Source organism: Marmota monax, unplaced genomic scaffold (assembly GCF_021218885.2).
Source record: "Marmota monax isolate L192 unplaced genomic scaffold, Marmota_monax_Labrador192_F-V1.1 WCK01_AAM20220418_F8-fsc00020, whole genome shotgun sequence".
NCBI lineage: Eukaryota > Metazoa > Chordata > Mammalia > Rodentia > Sciuridae > Marmota > Marmota monax.
Genome location: NW_026692912.1, coordinates 23,135,964 through 23,156,414, shown reverse-complemented (window position 1 = coordinate 23,156,414; position 20,451 = coordinate 23,135,964). Strand labels below are relative to the sequence as shown.

The window sequence follows — 20,451 nt, the reverse complement described above, 5'->3', positions numbered from 1 at the left end:
AAAAAAGAAAGAAAAAAACCCACAAGTGCACGCAGCCTGCACGCACACAGCAGCCTGGCCCAGGTAAGTTCCTTTTTCTAGGCCGCATCAACAGTAGCCTCGTGGACCGACACCTACTCCAGGAAGAGCCCAGCCCACACTGCTTGGGCAGAGCCCTGGGCAGGGAAGAGCTGCCCTCACCACCCCCGTCCGTGCTCTCTTCTCTCCCACGGCCTGCTGCGTTCAGCACGCGCAGAGGGAGAGAGGGAAGGTGGGGCACGCTTCAGACAGGGCTGCCGGCCTTTCTGTTCTGAGCCAGCAGCCAGCAGCCCTGGCCTTGCCCTGCTATGAGGCTCAGGGCAGAGCCAAGTTGGGGCTTCTGGGCCCCAGAGAGCAAGGTCAGACTAACGCCTGACCTTTAGGGGTAAAACACCCCCGAGTTTCTGTGCCCTGAACTTCTAAGGAGGACAGGCAGCGTCAGTGTGCTGAGGTGCCTTAGCACCCCTGCACGTCCCCTCTGAGACATGGAGTAGGCAGAGTCAGCAAAGCCACCCTTCCCCACGCAGGAGCCTGTGGGCCTCGAGTGGCACCAAGCACAGACTGTCCACCTAAGAAACCTCTGGTGCCAAAGGAGAGATGTTCCTTGGGCTGCAGGTGGCCCTCCCAGCTGCTCTGGCAACTTCTGACCACACCAAGGAAGTGGTAGAGAAGCAGAGCTGCTGGGGGAAGAAGAGCCGTCCTCCGTGCAGCCAGAAGGCTAGTGAGGCCTTCCAGGATGCTGCCCAGCTGTTTGAGGAGAGGGATCAGGTGGACTGGCCAGTGCTCCCAGGTGCCACATATAGGCAATTCCCTTACTGCAGGGCTCCAAGGACCATTCAGAGGCTGAACCCTGGCAGGGACAAGGCTGCAGTCACAAGGCACGGGGTGGGGCAGGGCACACTTCAGGCTCAGACTGTCAGGCCACAACAACAAGGACACATCGTGAGAAGCAGACAAGCGATGCAGGAGCAGGATGAGACGCTGACACACAGCGGCCGGCAGCGCGTGGCCCGGCGGGCATGCATGCATGGACTCGGGGCTGCTGCGGGGGGGGACAACAACAGGGGCCTGGGGTGGTGCTCTCGGTTACCTTTTGGCTTTCAAGGGTGTCCCGCTCTGCTGGCTGTCATAGCGGGGGGACGTCTCACCACCACCTGGCCTAACGGGCTTCTCCCCAAACCCTCCCGGCTCCAGCTTGCGGCTCTGTCTGTCAGCCAGGGGCCTCTGGCTGGAGAAGCTCCTCTTGGCCAGTTCCTTCTTCTCACCCAGACCGGCCCCAGACAGGCCACAGTCCCCCTGTGGGTCGGGCTCCCCTGGGCCCCCGCGCCTCTCCCTGCGCTCGCTGAAGTCGCTGCTCTCAGAGGCCGTTTCCCACTCCTCGTTGGCATGGTCAGAGGAGTTGTGGCAGGATGGGTCTGGGGACCTGCGGCCCCCTGCGCCAACCTTGTCCCCAGGGCAGAGTTTGGGCCGGCCTGGCCACTGGCCCGCCAGCAGGGGGGCCTCCTCCTCTGGTCCCCACAGGACCAAGGACTCCCGCTCCTGCCGCAGCCGCCGGAAGCGCGGGGGCTTGTCTTGGCGTGGGGGGCGCCTCCTCCGGAACGGCCGGTTCTCTGCATTCTCAGAATCTGTAACATGGTCGTCTTGGAAGAAGGACCTCTTGTCCTCCAAGCGGCTGTCCTCAAAGGCCCTGCTGCCAAACGAATCCGCATGTCGGTAGGAGTCAGGGACGTAGTCTCTGTCCGTGGCACGCCGGGTCCCACCCGTGTCGGCAGGACCGTACTCCTGCCAGGAGCCGCCCGGGCTCCTGCTCTGCCAGGTGACCGGCTCCTTGGGGGCGAAGGCCCTGCGCCCATAGCCGCCGTTGCTCAGCCTGGGCGGGAGAGCACGGCCACAGGCCCGAGGGCCCCGACCCTTGGCCTCCGGGCCGCTCTGGTCCTCGGGGTACGCCTTGCTAGAGCGCCAGGAGTCCGTCTGCAGGGCGCCCTCCTCCCGCCCCAGGAGCGAGCCCTCCGTCCCGCTCTCCGAGCCCCTCTGCCGGCGCCGCTTGGGCAGCTCCTCATACTCAGAGCCCTCGCTATGGGTCTCGCTGGCGATGCGCCGCCGCGGCTTGGCTCTGGGGCTGTCCTCTGGCTGGGGGAACTCCCGCAGGCCCCGACCGCGGCCACTCCGCTGGCTGCTGCTGTAGATGCCGCGGGCCCCCAGGACGCCCCCGCCACACAGGCTGCTTCCATTTCCCCCGGCTGGCCGACCTCGGAAAGTGAATTCTCTGAAACCTCGGCCCCGGCTGCGGGCCTGCCCCCGGCCCCCAAAGGCCTGCTCCTCATCGATGAAGATCCAGTTGTTTCTCTTGGTGGGGGGAATGTCGCTGTTCTCTCGGGATGGTCTGGGCTCCCAGGCCTTGTCAGCCTTCTCATCCTCATCCGCATCCCATTTGCTGGCCTCGTGGCTGGACCCAGCCCGGGTGGAGGCCTTGTCCTCCAAAGTGGAAGGGGAGGCGTTGGCCAGGGCAGGGTCGTTCTCTTCGTCCTCATCCTGCTCAGGCTTCTCTGTGGCCAGCCGTGCACTCTCTTCCCCGAGCCCCCGCTTAACCTTCTCTAGCTCCTTCTCCTTCTCCTCCACTTTCAGGGCTTTGAGGACCGGTTTTTTGATGGGCCCTGACCTCCGGGTCCTGCCTGGCTGCTCCTGGTGCTGGCCACTGGAACTCCGGGGCTCAGGTGTCCATTCAGGCTCTGGGTCTGGCTGTTTGTCAGGACTCCCTTCCTTCTCCCAGGAGGCAGCATGGAAGGACGGCTCCTCCCGGGGCGCCTCCTGCTCAACACCCTTGGCTGTGTCGGGGGCCTTTGGCTGGTGGCCAATGTCCCAGCTGCAAAACTCTGGCTTTTTCTCAACTGGGACAAAGTCAGGCTCCAGCGGGGGACGCCTGAGGTTTTGGGCGTGGCCCCCAGGAGCGCCCGCCTCCTGAACATTTTCTTGGGGTGGAAATAAAAGCTCCTGGCCTATTCTTTGAGAAGAGATACAGCTGTCAAAGTCTGCTTGGGCCTTCTTGTCAAAAGCACTCAAGTACTCCTCCCCTCTCTCCTCAAAGAGATGGCGCTGGGCACTTACGCCCCCTGACCTTCCGGGGGAGGCAGAGTAAGAGCTTTCATTCCTGAAAAGGAACCAGAGAAATCAGTCAATGTGATTGGAGCTGGGTTCCTGGCTTCCATGCTGAACACAAAGCTCAGTTTCAGAAAGAAAAAAAAAAAAAATGCCTTAAAAAAGAAAGAAAAACACAGCAAACACTTGCTCTATCTTTAAACACGTCTTAGAGCAGCTGGGCCATGGGGCCCTCCATGGCCCCTGAAGTCCGTGAGCGCAGAGAAGGCAGTGGCCACTGGGCAGGCTCAGCTTGCCACCCGGAGACAGAGAGAAGCTGGCGGTCCCCTGGAGCAAGCTGAAGCCTGGGAGTCAGCTGGAGTCGGGCCCTGGGCAGCAGGGCTAGCCCTGTTTACTCACCAAGGGGCAAGCCCACACCCCTTCCCTCGACCTGCCTGTCTGTGAGGCCCTCCCCGACCCCACATCCTGCTGAGCCTTCAGCCCCATCAGTAAAAGCCGTTCACACAGTATCCAAGCACAATCCATACCCCTTCCCGCCTCCCAAGGCAGCATCTCCTGGGACAGGGCCTTTCCCTTAGGACCAGAGAGCTGTCCTGTAGCATCCAGGCAGCGGGAGCAAGTGTCATCTCACCTGACATGCACATCCACAGGCAAAGTGTCGCTTGACTTTGGGTGGGGCAATGAGTAGCCCTTGCTCTGCAGCGCCAGGTAGCCCTCTGGGCTCCAGACGGGAGCTGGATCGATGGCGGTCACTTTTCTTTCTTGGAGTGGGGGCACACAGCTCTGATCTTCAGAACGACATCCAGTCCCACTGAGGGACTCTTGGGGCATCATGGGCTTCATCAGTCCTGGCCAAGACAAAGGACAATTCTGAATCATGTCGTTTAGAAAGCCCCATGGCAACCAGCCAGCCACATGGAACAGTCTCTCGGCCTGCCCCTGGACACAGCACCCCACTCCAGAACAGTGGCCTTCACTCTTTTCTGACCAGGGACCCTGAGGCTACCTGACCTGTTCAAAGACCTGCAGAGACAAGCTGAGTTCTCAGACCAAGTGCCTGTATCAAAGGGTAATAAAACTGGGACATGCAAACTGGAAATGACAAGTGGAATCCCTCAGTGCTAACCAGAGGCCACGGGGTCAGCAAGCTGAGGAGTGCTGTGCAGCAGAGATGCTTGGAAGCTCTCTAGTTCAGACCTAGGCAGACAAGCCACATCCCAGAGAGCATGTGAGAATGGCAGCCAGCACTGTCTACTTCCGAATCCTTGCAGGAAGATTTAGGCTGAATTTATTTCCTTTTACCCCTAATTCCAAAAAGGATGGCAACACTACATATGGTGTATGGGGAGATTTTGGGAATGCGGTGAGGGAGGAGGGTGGCAGTTGAAAAATAACAAAAAACTGCTAACTTGGGCTGGGATTGGAGTTCAGTTGATAAAGCGCTTGCCTAGCACATGTGAAGCACTGGGTTCGACCCTTAGCCCCATATATAAATAAAATAAAGGTATTGTGTCCATTCACTATAAAAAATGTTAAAAACAAAACAAAAAAACTGCTAACTGCCAGATTGGACCAGCATATAGGTCCCACCAGCTGTAACTGGCTGGGCACCTGGACGAATCGTGCCTCTCCCAGCCTCTGCTCATGCCTGTCAGGTGGGGCAGTGGGGCTGGCACAGGTGCTGCCCAGGTCTGGGCCTACATCTGCAAGGAAACAGATCTGACTCTGAAATACTCAAAGCCCTATGACACTGTCGCGCCTGTCTCCTGACTGCAGCTCATCTGGTGAGAAGGTGGTTCAGCATCAGGCCAGCAGTCAGAAGTTCTGCACTAGCCATTGGACACTGCTCAAGTGCTGCTGACAGGGGGACTCCAGCACCGCTAGTCCGATTCAAGATGGGCGGGATTCCCTGGAAACCCACAGCCTCGTGCCTTGCATCACGCATTCCTCATGAGGCACACATCGCCCTGTCTGTGGCTACACGAAGACCCGAAAACCCCTACTGTCACAAAAGGGCTGGGCAGAATAGATCAAATGTTCTGCTTGCAGAGCTGTGTTCACAAGAAAATAGTAACTTCCAGAAGCTGAAGACCAGAGCTACGAGTGCAGGAGCTGGAACACCCTGAAGAGCAGAAAGAAGGGCAGCTCAGCCTGGAAACCCTCAGGCTTGGTCTTCAGCACCCTCATAGGACAAGGAGTGCAGATGGAACCTGCTCAAAACAGAGACCCTCCAAAGTGCACCTGGACGAATTATGCCTCTCCCAGCCTCTGCCCATGCCTGTCAGGTGCACTGGAGAATGTGTGATTTTCAGCGGGGCTGAGTGCCTGGATCTGGGCAGGGAAAAGCACTCTCTTGGAATTCAGAAACCACATGGCTGCTTCCATGGGGATCTAGGCAGAAGGGGTCCAAATTTCTAACTCCCAGAATAGTCCAGAAACCTGCCATCAAGGGTGGTTCCAGCTAAAGAGACTATGGAGGGACATGCCCTCAACCCAATTCCACACTGCTTCCTGAAACCAATCTAGATCCAAAACCACCAGAACACGTGTGCTGAGTATTCACCACGAGCTCACAGTGAGTCCTCAAGACTTCAGACAGCACAACCGTCTGGTAATCACTAGGAAATCACATTTGAAATAATTAAGAACATAAAAGGAAATTTTTTAAAAAACTTAAAAAAAAAAAAAAAAGAATACAAGGCTTATGAAACAAATTCTAATCATAAAAACACACAGTCACTGAAATTAAAACTCACTGAACAGAGCTGGGGCTGTAACTCAGTGGTAGAGTGTTTGCCTAGCATGCATGAGGCACTGGGTTCGATTCTCAGTACCACATATGAATAAAATACAGGTACATTCACAACTAGAAAATATTAAAAAAAAAAAAAACCACCTCACTGGACAGTAATAAAAGTAGACAGACTCAGCTGGGGAGAGAAGTGTCCTGGGAACAGCCAGGGGCTTCCTGGAAGGCAACAAAGGGGTAACGCCTGCTCATTTTCACTTTCTCTGATTTAAGACACTTAAAAGACAGCATAGAAGGTACATAATAAACCTAGAGCAGGACCTAGAAAGAAAAGATAAAAGGAACAAGGAGGGTCTGGATGTCGCCCAGTGGTAGAGCCCTGGCAGATCACATCAAGGTCAGGACCTAAGTGCTACGGGCTACCCCAGTACCAGAAAGTAAAGACCTAAATACAAAGAAGAAAAAGGAACAAGGAGAGTCAATAACTTGAAGCAATTATCAGAAGAGAATCTTCCAGAAGTGGGGAAAGAGGTACACCTTAGATTCAAGCACAAGGACTCCCAAGCAGAGTAATCAGAGAGGTCCACCTGAACACAGCACATAGTGACAGAACCAAGGACACCCAAGACAAGACAAGACCTCGAAAACAGCCAGAGACAATACAGCACAGAAGACCTAAGAATGGATCAAGTTTTCAGCAGCAAGAGGAGCCAGAAGAAAACAGGAAGATCTGCACAGCACCCAGAGGAAGAGCACCCGCCTGCAGCTCTCTGTTCAGGCCAGCAACCCGAATGGCAGAAGACTGTCAGAGATGACACAGGCCCACCCCAGGTGAAGAAAGGCCATCGAGACAAGGGAACACACAGGCCCAGCTCAATAGCACAGAGAAGATGACAAAACAGTAACTGCCGGTGTGGGCACAAGAATAGAGACAGAGGTCAGCAGGTTCAGATGAAGGTGGAGACACCGAGTAGACCCTTCTGTAGGTCAAGAGGGCACGATAGGATTTTCTTTGGGGGGGGGCAGTGCTGGGGCTGGAACCCAGTGTCTCACACATATTAGGCAATCACTCTACCACCAGGTGTACCCAGTCCTCATGTTAGGATTTTAATGTCACTAACATAAGAAACAGAACGTAGAAGGGAAACACACACACACACGGAAAGTGGGATAAGCGGAATGCATAAGACAGATTAATGGGAAAATCTAAATATAAAATTTGAATAAATGTAAAGGGAGCAACTTTGGTAGTTAAAAGCCATAGAATTTTCAGAGTAAGACCATATAGGTCTTGTATACAAAAAGTTATGCACTCCCTAGAAATAAGGACTCAGAGAAATGGCAGCAAAAAACTGAACAAAAGAGACTAAGTTCTAATCAAAAGGAAACTGACATCATCGTGCTACTATTGAACAAAGCAGATGGTAAAGGCAGAAAAACACCACCGGAGCAGGTGGTAGGTGACAACAGGAATAGATGTCATTCCACACTCTGTGCCTCCAAAGACGGACACTGCTGGAGAGTCCGACAAGTCCACGGCCATATTGGGAGCTTTGCTGTTGTTTTCTCTTTTCTCTTTTTTTGTGCTACTGATTGGACCCAGGGCCTGATACACACTCACAGGCTCTACCAATGTACTAAGCCCCCAGCCCCTGGTGCAGGGTGATTCTACACACCTTTCAGTAACTAATTAAGGAGGTAAAAAAATGTAACGCAAGAAAGACTTGTACAACACAACTGGCAAGCTCAACTGAACGGACTCATCCAACAGAACACAGATTATTTTCAGGCAAAAAGAATAAAGAAGAAAACAAAGAGGAAAAAATTAAAAACTGACTTTGTAACAGCCTACAAAGAAAACCTCAACAAATGTCAGCCAACCGAGAGTGGGCAACAAGGGCAAGCCTCTGAACACAGTCTGGTTTGTTATCTGTTTAAATGATGTTTTACTGGAAAACAATCAAACGCACTCATTCACGATTTACCCATGGCTGCTTCTTCCTACGACAGCAGAACTGAAGAGCTGACCAAAGCCCATGACATGCGATGCCTGGCCACAGGCGAGAAGTCTGCTGGCCCCTGGCCCACATCAGACCATCATACCTGGCCACGACGCCGCAACATCATCTTGAAAGTCAGAAATTATTGAACCAAGTGTCCAACACAATCACTAAACAGAATAATTTCAAGAGAAATAAAGCGGTAGAAAGAAGAAAATGATTAACTAAAACCCAAATAAGATAAAGGAAAAATAAGAAACCCCAATTCTGATTTTAAAAAGGCCTTAGACAAACCCTGGGAAAGACCAATGAAGGAAGAAAAAGAGACAATATGCAAAGACAGTGAGAATGGAAAGGGACTGTGTGAGGCAGCAAGACCTCAAAATCACTTTGAGCCATTTAAAATGCGGGGTCTTGCTTTCTTCCGGTAACTGTCCAGGACAGGAACACAACCTTACCTGCGCTCTGCAAGACACAGACCAGTCCTGGAGGCCAGAACGAACACCAAGGGCCTCGCTCTTGAGATGCCACCCTAACCACCCACTGTCCAGCCCCGTGCTCACCTGAAGGGTGCAGGGCTGAGGGGTAGAAGTCCACAGGGGTCCGGGTGGGTGTGATCCGAGGGTCCATGTAGGAAGGCATCATCATCCACCTGGGGTCGAAGCCCAGCATCTGGGGGTGGTGCGGGTAAAAGGTTCGCTGTGGGTGGGAAGGCGGGGGATACACCGGCTGCCAGTGTTGCATCTTGTACAGCTGCTCCTGACGCAGAAGAGAGACCTGATCAGACAGGGGTAAGCGACCATAGTCTCCAGCGTTCTGGCATGTGGCACAGAAAGCCCTCCAGGAGGGAGGAGACGGGCAGCTGCCTGGAGGGGAGCCCCAACAGCACAACCATCAGGCTGGAGTCTCCTAGGGCTGGGTGGGCAGTCGTGCCTACCACAACAGGGGCCAGGTACACTGGTGCTGCCCTTGACACATGAGGCTTCCATGTAGATCAAACGTCTCACTGAAACTGACCAACAGACCAGCACACTTCCCACAGGACCCTGGTCTAGAGCCACGACCCAAGGACGGCCATCATTCCTGTCCCAGTCCCATCCTCTTCACCCATCCTCTACTCAGCAAGGGTCATCTTTCGCACCCAGCCGTTGGCTCTGAGCTTCAAAAGCACCTTCAGCGGTCCCCCGTGCCCTACAACCACTGACCTACCAGGGTACAGGTGACCCACAGTGTCCTGTGGGACCATGCCTAATCTGCCTCCCTGGCTTCAACTCCATGACTGGCCCCAGCTCTCTGCTCCACACAGCTCTGCCTGCACATGCCGGGCCATGGAACATTCTAGGCCTGTCTGTCCCTAACTCTGGGTCTCCTTGGGAGGCCACCAAAAGACCCTTGAGCCCAGGCCCATCCTCTGGTCCCAAAGAACCGTACTTCCTGCAGTGCTTGGGGTTTGCAGGTGTGTCGCTGCGCTCCCTAAGTCACGAGCCCAGAAGGCCTGGTTGGCCTGGGGAGAGGAATGAACAGCAGCAGTGACGGAGGGTGCTGACTTCCCCAGTGAACCCTGAGTCAGCAGCCCAGCAGGACTCATGGCAGATCCCAAGGATGGCCTGCCCCACAGGCTTCCAGCACATACCCTAGACTCTGCGAACCAAAGGCCACCTGTCCAGCTGGCTGTCCACTGGCACTCCCTGCACCTCTGAGGAACACTTAAGAAACAGAGCTCAGCAGTCAGGAGACTGGAGCTCCGACTCCAGCCACGCTGCCTGCACCCACAGCTCCTCCTGTCTCACACAGCCCCCCAGGGGGCCAACCAGCCAGGCTGCCCTGGTGCTTGCAGGTGTCCTTCTACCCTCAGGAAGGGTTTCCCCACCACCGTCCTCCCTACTCCCCGTGAAGAATTGCCTACAGTCACTGTGACGGCAGTGTTTTGGCACAAGTAACTCCAGGGATCTCTCCCAAGGATGTTCCTACTCCAAGCCCATGGACTACTCACAGGTCAGTGGGGCCCAGAGACGCTTCCTGAACGCCTGCAGCAGAGAAGCTGGGCTGACGGTTTTATAAGAAATCAAAGGAAATGCTGGGGAAAGGCTGAGGCTGTGGTCTGTTTTGCCAGAGCACACACATTGTGAAGAATCTTCGGTTGATGTTAATTAATAATAATGTATTACACACCCAAGCGCTGGGCTCCCACCAAGCGACTCCTCCATGTCAGCTCAGTTTCCACCCCAGGCTCGGTTCCCAGCAAGGCTGCGAGGCTGCCTCACTTAACAGCATGCTAAGCAGAGGGACTACCAGCCTGCGAGAGCACCAGGGCAGAACTAGCCATGTGAGTTTCTCCAGGGCCCAAAGCAGGTCCCCTTTAAGGTTTACAAAAGGCTGACTGCAATGGTGCTGGTGTTTCTCAGTTCACAGGCATCACTGTCACACCACACGAGGCTCCTGCTGCCACAGTGAAGCAGTCTTTGCCCTTCCTGGATCACACGTGGAGAAGCAGGGGCTTAACAAGCCTAGCCAACCAGGACACCACGGGCCACAGCTACATGTGACTAGTCAGGAACCGCCACTGGCACAGGAACCCAACACTCAGGAACCCCGTCCCACTTGACAGCTCCTGGTACAGCCCACAGCCTCTGTCCTGGAGGACCCCATGGGTCCCCAGCGTGTGAGAGGTCGCTGCTCTTCAACCTAAGCCAGTGGAACTCAACGTGTACCCCACCACCTCATGTCCTAGAAAACCACAACAAGGTGGTATTCATTCGGGGGGCACCTAGCACTGGGAAGAATAATGGTGGGGTGGTCTACAGAGTCACAAGTTTGGAATGTGACCCCTGCACGACTGTGTGGTAGCGGGATGCATAAGGGCAACAGCAGGATGCATGAGGGCACGGGAGGGGCCATCGCTCGGTGCTCACCTGCTGCTGCTGCTGCTGCTGCTGGCGCTGGAACCGTGGAGGAAGGGACTTCTGATACTTGCTGAATTCCTGTGCAGGGGACGCAGACTCCCTGGCCTCCTCCTCACTGCTGCTGCTCTGACCCACAGCTGGGGAAGCTGTGCGTGCCTCCTCTGAGAAAGTGGAGGGGGCTTCCTGGGCAGGGAATTCTGCGGAGCCTAGAGAATGAGCAAGCAAAGAGAAGCCACAATGAGCTCACAGCACTCAGGTGACCAATGGCTGAACAGCAAGTGCTTCTCTTGTGGGCAGGAACATTCTGTGCAGGACTCAGTGCTGGGCCCAGCCCACACTACATACTCCTTGGGCACCAGCTCCTGGATTACCCACAGGACACTGTGAGCGAGCTGTACCCACAACTACGTTAGAGATGGGGACAAGGACCAGGAGGTCAGCGGACGTGCATGTGATCAGAGTCAGCTATGAGCGGAGGTCTGATAGAGGACTCTGGTAGCCCGAGAGTGGCCGTTCCCCAAACAGGACGAATCCCCCATGTCCACAGGTGGTGTGACCTGGGCACAGGTTTAGTTTCTCCTTTTGTGTTCCCTCCTTTGTAAGGAAGGATAGCAGTCACGCCCACTCCACAGGACTCACGTGAGGACCGAATGAGACAGTGAACAGTGCCTGCCCAGGAGAAATGCTCCCCGCAGTCTCTCTACTGCCCCTCCCCGAGTACTGAGACTGTGGAAGGAGAGCAGAGCTGGGCGCGGTGGCACACGCCTGTAATCCTAGCAACTCGGGAAGCTGAAGTAGGAGGATTGAAAGTTCAAAGCCAGCCTCAAGTCTCGAAATAAAAAATTTTCAAAAGGGCTGGGTATGTGGCTCAGTGGTAAAGTGCCCCCTGGATTCAATCCCTGGTACCAGAAAAAAAAAAAAAAAGACAGAAGAAAACTTGATTTCTCTGAGCTTCTTGGCCAGGGCACATGGCTACCAGATCAAACATTTCAGGGCCTGTGTCTAATATGGGCCCCTGTCTCCTAACAAGAGGTGACATGAGGGGAAGGAGATGACAGAGACACAGCTGGCTTTCCTGGAGAGCGCCCCCTACTGCTATGTCTGTCGGTCATGCAGCACTGTGCAAGCTCTGGCACAGGGAGAATGCATTCTAACAAGAGGTGGGCTCCTCCCCTCTGCATAAAAGGACCCTGTGCTTTGTGAATGTCCTTTATCATCTGTGCCTCGTGTAACTGCACAGTAATGGTAACAGCCACAAGAATGACAAGAGGGAGACTATCAGCAAGACTACTCAGGCCTTCCAGACACTCCCACCCAGCACCATCCCCCGCCCTGCACATGTGCAGCATCTCACATGCCCCTCAGCATGCAAGCAGGTGCCACGCTTTAGAGAGGCGAGGCATTTCACCAGCTAGATTAAGAACCCAAAACAGGACCAGACCCAGGCACGTGACCCTGGCCTCTATTCTGGCGCTTTCAATGTAATCCAGCCCTAGCTACAGGCTGCTAAGAAGTCGGAGAATGGGAACAGCAAACCACTGCCCAGTCCAAGGTTCCAGCTGGCGGGAGGACCTGCCTCTTACCTTTGCAGACAGCAGGGCCATTTTCTTGTGGGGGGGCCTTCTCGGTGCCTGGGGACCGAGGTACCTCCTTCTCCACCTGCTTCTGGGCCTCGCTGGCCTTCTGGGCCTCGCTGGCCTTCTGGGCCTGCTTGCATTTCTGGTCTAGCTGTTTGAGCTTGGCAGCGCAGGCTGCCAGCCTCTCCTCCCGGGCTCGGCGCTCCTCCTCTTCCCTGCGCTTTCGTGCCCGCTCCACGGCCTCGGACATCTCTGACTGAATGAACTTCTGCCTCGGGGGTGGCTTATCCTCCTTGTCCTCGATAGACTGTTGCCGGAACACACTGCCCACTGAGGATTTCTGCTAAGAGAACAGAGCCTCTGATGAGATGGTGGGTCACAAACCCAACAGGCAGGGGCCACTGCCTCTGTGGGATTAGTTCTCCTTCCAGCGATCCTTGAACACCTTTGAGAAGCAGCACAGTGGCACCACAGGCAGACCTGGGTTTTATTTACTTATGTTTTAAACTTCTAAGGATGGAAGCCAGAGTCTTCTATGTGCAAGGCAAGTGCAATATCACCTGGACCTGGGTTTTAGTCCTGCTCTGTCCCTGACTATGTTGAAATGTCATTTAGTCATTCATTTGTAAAATGGGGCCAATAAAGGAAGCCCTGGGGATTGTGCAGGTGAAACAGGTGCTCACAAGTACTCAGCTCTGTGGTGGACACGAGATGATTTCACCATTGCCAACAAGCACACAAGACTAGGGTGTCCAAGGGTGCAGGAGTCAACAAGCATCACTCCTTAGTCATAAAACCATTCTTCTCCTGCTCCATGAAAATACAAGAGTCCCTGAGTCAACAGATCCATGAGAAAATGAAATTCACTGTGAGACATACAGCTTCAAGTTGGTCTTTATACAGAAATGAAAAAGCTCATCTCAAAGTGTCCCTTTGAGATGCACCTCCATTCCTGAGCCTCTTGCTAGTTGCCGGTCACAGGGTGAGCATGGTGCTACACATGCAGCATGAATATCCTCAGCACCAGGGGGGTGTCTCCCTGGCCTGCAGGGTGCAGATGCACCCCTAAATGGCACCAAGGGGGGAGATGTGCAGCCGTACCCCCTCAAAAAAAAAAAAAAAAAAAAGATGCCCTGTTTTGAATGGTGTTTACAAAGACGTCAAGGCCACTGAGCAGAAATAAGCAAGAGCTCTGTCGTCTTGTACGGGTTAACTGAACCTCAGTAGGAGGAATAAGCCACATGTGCTGTATTTGAGACATTTTCTCCTAAAACCAACTTCTTACAATTAGAGATAATTACTATAATCAGAAGATTAAAATTCCAAATGAAAAGCAGGAAGGTGATTTTTACATGATATACTCTGGACCCAACTGTGCACTTTCCTTATACTTTGCCATTGAACATGAACCACTGCCTGTGCCAGGGGCAGGGCTACTCACTGATCTCTGCAGGGCTCATACCATTAACCACTTGCTCGCTGGTGCTCACCCACCCTCCAGGTGAACCCCAACACAGCCTTACACTTGGGTTATTCCACTTAGACAATTTCCTAGAAACAGGACCACAAACTCTGTGTCCACTGTCAAGACCTCTGGTGCATCCACTATGCTGCCCTATGGCTGGCTATCCATCATTTCATATAATAGTCAGTGATTTGGTTAGAATACACTTGGGTGCATAAATTATATAGATTTTGTTCCTGTTGCCTTTTCCAGTTAACTTCTAGCATATGACCAGAAAAGTGAAACCTTTTGAATACTGAGCTACCCCAATCAATGTATGAGTGAAAATTTAAACCCCCTGCAAGATAATTTCCAGGAGTGGCACTGTATGCATTCTATTTTCACTCTGTTGCCCTATGCCCAGCACAGTGCCTGGCATACCAAGTACTTAATAAGACTGAAGGTAAGAAAGTGCAGAAGGAGAACCCAAATTGAAAATGGCAAGTTCACCTAGACTACTCAAAATAGTGCCTCTTCTACCCAGTCCACAGCCTCCTGAACAATTCAGCCCTGATGCCACTAGCTGTGACCAGGTCATGTAGGTGTCTGGGGCCAGGGAGTCATACTGGCTCAGTGCAGGTGGCTCTAGCCAGCAAGATCAAAGTGGATGGAGAGGTGGCCTCATGAGGGAGGCGGAGCCCAAGTGGGCAGAGAGGACAATCATGAGGAGAGCACTGAGCAGGGACATTCAGGGCACTGTGAAACAGGGGTGATGTCAGAGGGGAGGGCACTTGCGCAGGCAGGGAGGGGCAGCAGAAGGGGAAACCAGTCCCAAGCAGGTGCTGAGCCAGTAAGGATAAAACCTAGGGATAACATGACTTCTCACTGCTGCAGGAAAGAGAACCAACCAACAGAGAGGAGAGGATTCCCTGGAACTGGAGGCAGTCCTGCAACCTCAGGGTTTCCAACAGAGACAGATCCAGAAAGAGCACAGCTCTGAACACGCGTGCTGACACACACATTCCGCGTCCAGAAGGCCCAGGAACAGAGACACCCAATAGCAGGGGGCTCCCAGAGCCTAGATACTGGTTTCTAAACATAATGTCAGTCAAAGGAACCAGGACTTCTTGAAGAAAGGGTAAATCCAGGGCAAAGTGAGGTCTAAGATAGGAGGCGTGTGGACTGGGTTATCCTCCAGAAAGAAAGGAGTGCTGAACACAGGCCAGAGAGGCTCCCAAAGCCAAACCAGACAATCTAGGTACCAAGGTTACAAGTCACTGAAAAAAATAAACAACGGTAAAGGGATATGCAGTCTTGTTTTTTTTTCCCCGCAAGTTTCTTGTCAATAACAGAGAAATGAGTAACTCTAAAGCCAAAATGTGGCAGATGCCACATCAACCATGAAATCAAAGCACATGTCCCCAAGGCCAATGTCAAGGCAAGGTCACCAGGTGGAAAGCAAAGAAGAACCTGAGAATCTGCTGCCAGGACAGGAGCCTTAGGCCCAGCACACACGCACCAGACAGCCCAACCTGAGGGATGTCTCACTGGCCTGCAACTTCAGAAGCCCCCAGGCCAGGAGAGAGGGAACTGGCTGAGCACGGGTAAGTGTGACATGTGGCTCTGAGCCAGATTCCCTGGTACAAAGGACCTTAGGTGACAGCTGGGAACGTGATAGCTCTGAGGACTAGTCGGCAGAATCAACACTCCTCCCTGGTTTTGACCAAGGTCACCTCAGAAGAGTGTCAGTGCTCTGCAGCAAGAGAACTGATCAAGTTGGCTCGGAAAAAATCTTCTTCATATTATAATTCCAATTATTCTGTAACTTTGTGATGCTTAAAATAAGCAGAAGAAATGTTTCCCAGGACTTTTCAGGAACCCAGCCACGTTCTCGGTGAAGTGCAAAACAGAGGTCAGGGGCTAGAAGACCTGTTGTCATCTTTGTCTTTGAAACTCTGGGCAAGTGAATTTTGAGAGTGAGAGTGGGAAAGAGACAGGGAGGAAGGGAGAGTCCCAGCAAAACAGCTGGGTGCAGAACCCCCCAGGTCCACAGTACCTGGTAGTCTGGGCCTGATGCCCAGCCATGAAGCTTTCTGGAAGGTGGCTGAGGCTCCGGCACCTTTCGGGCAACACGGGACATACCCACAGCTTCGCCCCAGTCCTTCCCTTCCTCTTGAGTGCGCTTGGCATCAGCACTGTCTGCAGAGCTCAGGGACAACTGTCGCTGCGTTCTCGGGTCCCAGCTGTTCCTAGGACAAATGGTACTCAGCATGAAGTATTCCCAGGCAGTCAAGCATGTCTGATCCCAGCAGTCAGGGGCCCCGGGGAGCACTGAAGCCAGCTGTGTATACACCAATCTCCCCTTTCAAACAGATCCCCCCCGGCCCTCTGCACATGAGCCCCCAAACCCAAAACCAGCACTGCCAGGTCACTCTCACACAAAGTTTCAGGCAGGGCACGTGACACTTGTTACTTCACTGACTGCGGAGAGACACCCTGGTTACCCCCAATGAAAGAGCTGACACTGAGCCTCAGAGGTTAGCAGGCTCCTCTTGCAGGCAGGAGCCAGCAACTTAGAGGCAGGACTCTGCATCCACAGACTGCAGCTCCTCCTGGGCTCTGCACAGGGAGGGGCTCAACCAGAACCCCAAGGAACAGAGGGCGGAGCTGGAGGAGGAGCAGAGAAGGAACACCTCGCACAGAAGGGGGCACGAGGGGCTTCACAGGAGGGACAAGGTGCAGCCCAGTGCAGCAGCCAGACACAGGTGCACCTGCAGGTGCCCGTGAGGCAGTCCAGGGCCAGGAAGGGCTGATAGGGACGGTTAATGTACACACCATGCGTGTCTGCACACACACCAGTAGCAGGCAGGAGCATGACACAAGGAAGGTGCATGAGGAAAAGGTAGAAAGAGCAACTGCTAAGGGCCTCTGACCTGCCCATCAGAGAAGACCTGTTTCAGGCAGGTAAGTAGACACAGTACAAGCACAGGTGAGAGAAAGGAGACAACACTGTCGGCCTCTGGGTGGTCAGACAAGGAGGGTGCTGGCCCTATGGGCCCCAAAGACAAAGAGGAGGACGTGGCAGAGGCAGGGAGGTTCCAGGAGCCCATCACCCATGAGGAAATAAAGACTGGGAAATACATAAGGGAGTCTCTCAGAGTTGGACACCATCACCCAGCTCAGGGAACGCTGGAAGAAGAGCAGGTCTGCGGGGGGGGGGGGGGGGGGTCGTCATTTGAGCATTCTTGAACTGAAGGTATACTTGGTCACAGCTAGGGGCAAAACTAGGCCCAAAGTCCATGCCTAACTCCATGTCAACTGAGGGACAGAACAACTGTCCTGCTGCTCCCATGAGACTGCAGCATTCATGTCTTTACTTCCAATTTAAATTCTTGGTCACATTCTTCTGAGCGCCATGTTCCGAGAACTGACCCAGAGACACAGCCCAGCACATCCGCTAGTTCATTCTTTTGTGTCTCACTAGAAACAAGTGATTGAAGCTTGTCCCTGGCTCCCTCCAGAACAGGGGCACTAACAGCAGGGGCTTCAGAGCAGAGAGGGAATAACAAGCAAAAGACTCACAGGCTCCACCGCATGAATGTGCAGTTACTGATGAGAAAACAAGTGGAAGAACGCCTGCCATAACTAAGCACTGCCACTTGAGGCAGGGCAGCAGTGAGCATGCTTTAAAAAAAAAAAAGTGCAGGCCAGGCGCGGTGGCCACACCTGTAATCCTAGCAGCTTGGGAGGCTGAGACAGGAGGATCGCAAGTTCAAAGCCAGCCTCAGTGAGGCGCTAAGCAACTCAGTGAGACCCTGTCTCTAAATAAAATACAAAACAGGGCTGGGATGTGGCTCAGTGGTCAAGTGGCCCTGAGTTCAATTCCCGGTACCCTCTGCCAAAAAAAAGTGCAGTGGTCATGTGGCAAGGAGATGGGCAGTTCTGCAGAGGCAATGAGGGCAGAAAAACCGCAGGACAGCCACAGGTATCACATCACTTCAACAGCCAGCAGCTGGAGCTACTGACACCAAGATGAGAACTAAAGAATCCAAGTGCACGATGCAGTATTTTCCAGTGGGCACTGGGTGAAAGCAGTCCAGTGACACAGGCCAACACCAGAAGAAGAACGAGGAGCTCCAATGAGTGTGGGACCTGGCATCGCCCCACCTCCTGCTGCCCTCCTCCCCAGCACTGGGCAGCATGCTCAAGCCCCTGGAGATCCTGGAGGGAGGCAGCTGAACCTAGGTGGCTTTCCAAACTGCCTGGCCACAGAAGCCTTTCTGGGCACGACACCATAAATGCTCCATGGAAGAAGCCGTCTGCATAACACTCGAGAAAACACGAGTCCAGGTCAAGAGATTCAAGGCACAGGTCCTGGTCATGCCTAGATACAAAGCCTGGCTCCATTCCTGAGCAGCTGTCCTCAGATATGATTATCTGCAAACCGGAAATCATATCTGCCCCTGCAATGCCGCTGTGGAAACCAGGAAATGCACCTGGCACAGACCGGCTCACGGCAGCACCAACATGCAGGGATGCATTCCCCATGGCTGAGGTCAGGTGACACTGGATGCATGCTAGGAGCTGGAACAGGGCACCTTACCACTTTGGCCGGCCATCCTTCCCAACCTCTTCCTCCTCTTCATCATCGCTGAACTTCAATTTCTCTGAATAGTCTACTTCTTCGTGGAGGCCTACAACAACAAGAGGGCCCAGGAAGATTTTGAAACAAAATGAGAACATTGGTGTTGCTCACCTGCAGGTGACCGGGAAGGGAGGTCCTGCAGTCCAGCAGGAGCAAAGCAGCTAGGTTAGACAACAACTGTTAATTCTGCTCAAAATGTTTTTAAAATGTTATTTCAAGGCATAGAAAAGTGAGCAAAGCAGGCAGAAACCAAACTGCAGTCTGCCCTAGCAGCACGGAACCTCACTGGGAAATGCTCAAGGCACAGTCTTGCTCCAGGAACCCCCACCCCACACAGCCCGGTGGCAGAAAGTGTTCATTAACTGGCATGTGGGTAGACAAATCGTGATGGTGCACACAACAGGATGACCACCATGCTGGGCGAGAAGCCACTCTCTGCAAGACTCCCTGCACATGAAATGTGCAGAATATGCAAATCCACCGGCTTGGGGAGAAGAAGAGTCAGTCACCAAGGGACTGGAGGTTGGTGGTACTGCTACAGCACAGGGTGATGGGACCATTCTGGAGTGGGAGCCCGGTGATGTTTGCACCTTATGACTAACTAAAAGCAACCCAATAGGAGATTTTAAAGGGGCAAATTTCTTGTTATATATGAAAATTTGTTATGTGACTCTTATCTTTCAAAATGAGGAACAAAAAAAATCCAATTAAAGGGCAGAGTTGGAGTTGAAAAAGCAACTTATGGATCCATGCTGTCTGCTAATGACCACTTTAAATATAAATGGCTTGAAAGGCAAACGATATGCAACGAGAGCAACATGGGAATTCAGACCATGGGTGCTGACACAGGGCAAGGGGGACTGCAAGAAACACACCAGAGCTGGGCATGTGGCCACATCTGTAAGCCCAGCAGCTCAGGAGGCAGAGGCAAGGGGATCACAAGTTCAAAGCCAGCCTCAGCAACTCAGCAAGGCCCTAAATAACTTAGTGAGCCCGACTCTAAATAAAATATAAAACTGGCTGGGGATGTGGCTCAGCGGTTAAGCACCCCAGGGTTCAATCCCCGGTACCAAAAAAGAAAGAAACAAATACCACTGGAGACAAGGACCTCAAAACTATAAATGTGTGTATGTTTAACGACAGCTTCAAGATAAAAGAGGCAGAAACCAACGGAATTAAAAGGTAAGGATACAAATCTACAAGGGGTAAACATACAGGGTCTGAAAGGTGCCACCGACCAATGTGAGCAGGCTGTCAGTTACAGACCAAGACACCCAGGAACAGAACGTGGCGTGGCTTTCAACCCCTTATCAGCAAAATGGGAACCACATCTGCCCCTGTGAGGCTGCTGCGGAAGCCAGGAAGTGCACCTGGCACAGTGACCAGCTCACGGCAGCACCAACAATCAGGAATGTGTTTCCCATGGCTGAGGTCAGGTGACACTGGGCACATGCTAGGAGCTGGGATGGGGCATCTCACACATTCCTTTCAAGAGCACTTGGGATTTTCTCCAAGGTAGATCATTACCCTAGTCATAAAATAAGCCTCTATAAGTTCAAAAGAACTAAAACCATACAGAATATGCTGACTATGATAAAACTATTAGAAACATAGAAATGCCTCAATAATTAGAATGAGAACATTTAGAATTGGTATAAAAACCAGTAATAAACCCAAAAGGTAAGTCAATGTAAAGATTAATAAAACTAATAATTCCTTGGAAGAATGGAACAAGAAAGAGAAGACAAGTATCACCAAATTATCAGGAACAAAAGAGGGTCCGTCACAACAGATCCTACAGACATCAAAAGGATAAAGAGCCAGGCACAGTGGATACACCTAAAATTCCAACAACTCAACTAGCAAGACCCTATCTCAAAATAAAATAGAAAGGGCTGGGGATATAGCTTAGTGGTAGAGTCTCTAGGACCCAAAAATAAAAACAAAAAGCCTGGAAATATATCTATATTTTTAATTTCACAGGGTCTCACTATGTTGCTTAGGCTAGTGCTGAACTCC

The 20,451-nt window shown here is 52.8% G+C and overlaps 1 protein-coding gene across 17 annotated transcripts in view; it reads right to left on the bottom strand.

Moving 5' to 3' along the window:
* The window catches only part of Prrc2b (proline rich coiled-coil 2B), a 78,322-nt gene that overhangs the window by 18,752 nt on the left and 39,119 nt on the right, over positions 1-20,451 (bottom strand). For 7 of the 17 annotated variants that reach the window (XR_006853163.2, XM_046451625.2, XM_046451639.2 and 4 more), the window contains exons 10-16: positions 18,391-18,481; positions 15,844-16,036; positions 12,350-12,686; positions 10,776-10,972; positions 8,427-8,640; positions 3,746-3,962; positions 1,109-3,166 (exon numbers count right to left, since the gene is read on the bottom strand). Coding sequence is in view for 16 of the 17 variants with exons in the window: in XM_046451625.2 (XP_046307581.1) it covers positions 1,109-3,166; positions 3,746-3,962; positions 8,427-8,640; positions 10,776-10,972; positions 12,350-12,686; positions 15,844-16,036; positions 18,391-18,481 (3,307 nt within the window). In the remaining variant the exon portion in view is untranslated. The remainder of the gene's footprint in view (positions 1-1,108; positions 3,167-3,745; positions 3,963-8,426; positions 8,641-10,775; positions 10,973-12,349; positions 12,687-15,843; positions 16,037-18,390; positions 18,482-20,451) is intronic. The other 10 variants (XM_046451640.2, XM_046451636.2, XM_046451638.2 and 7 more) reach the window with 7 other exon arrangements.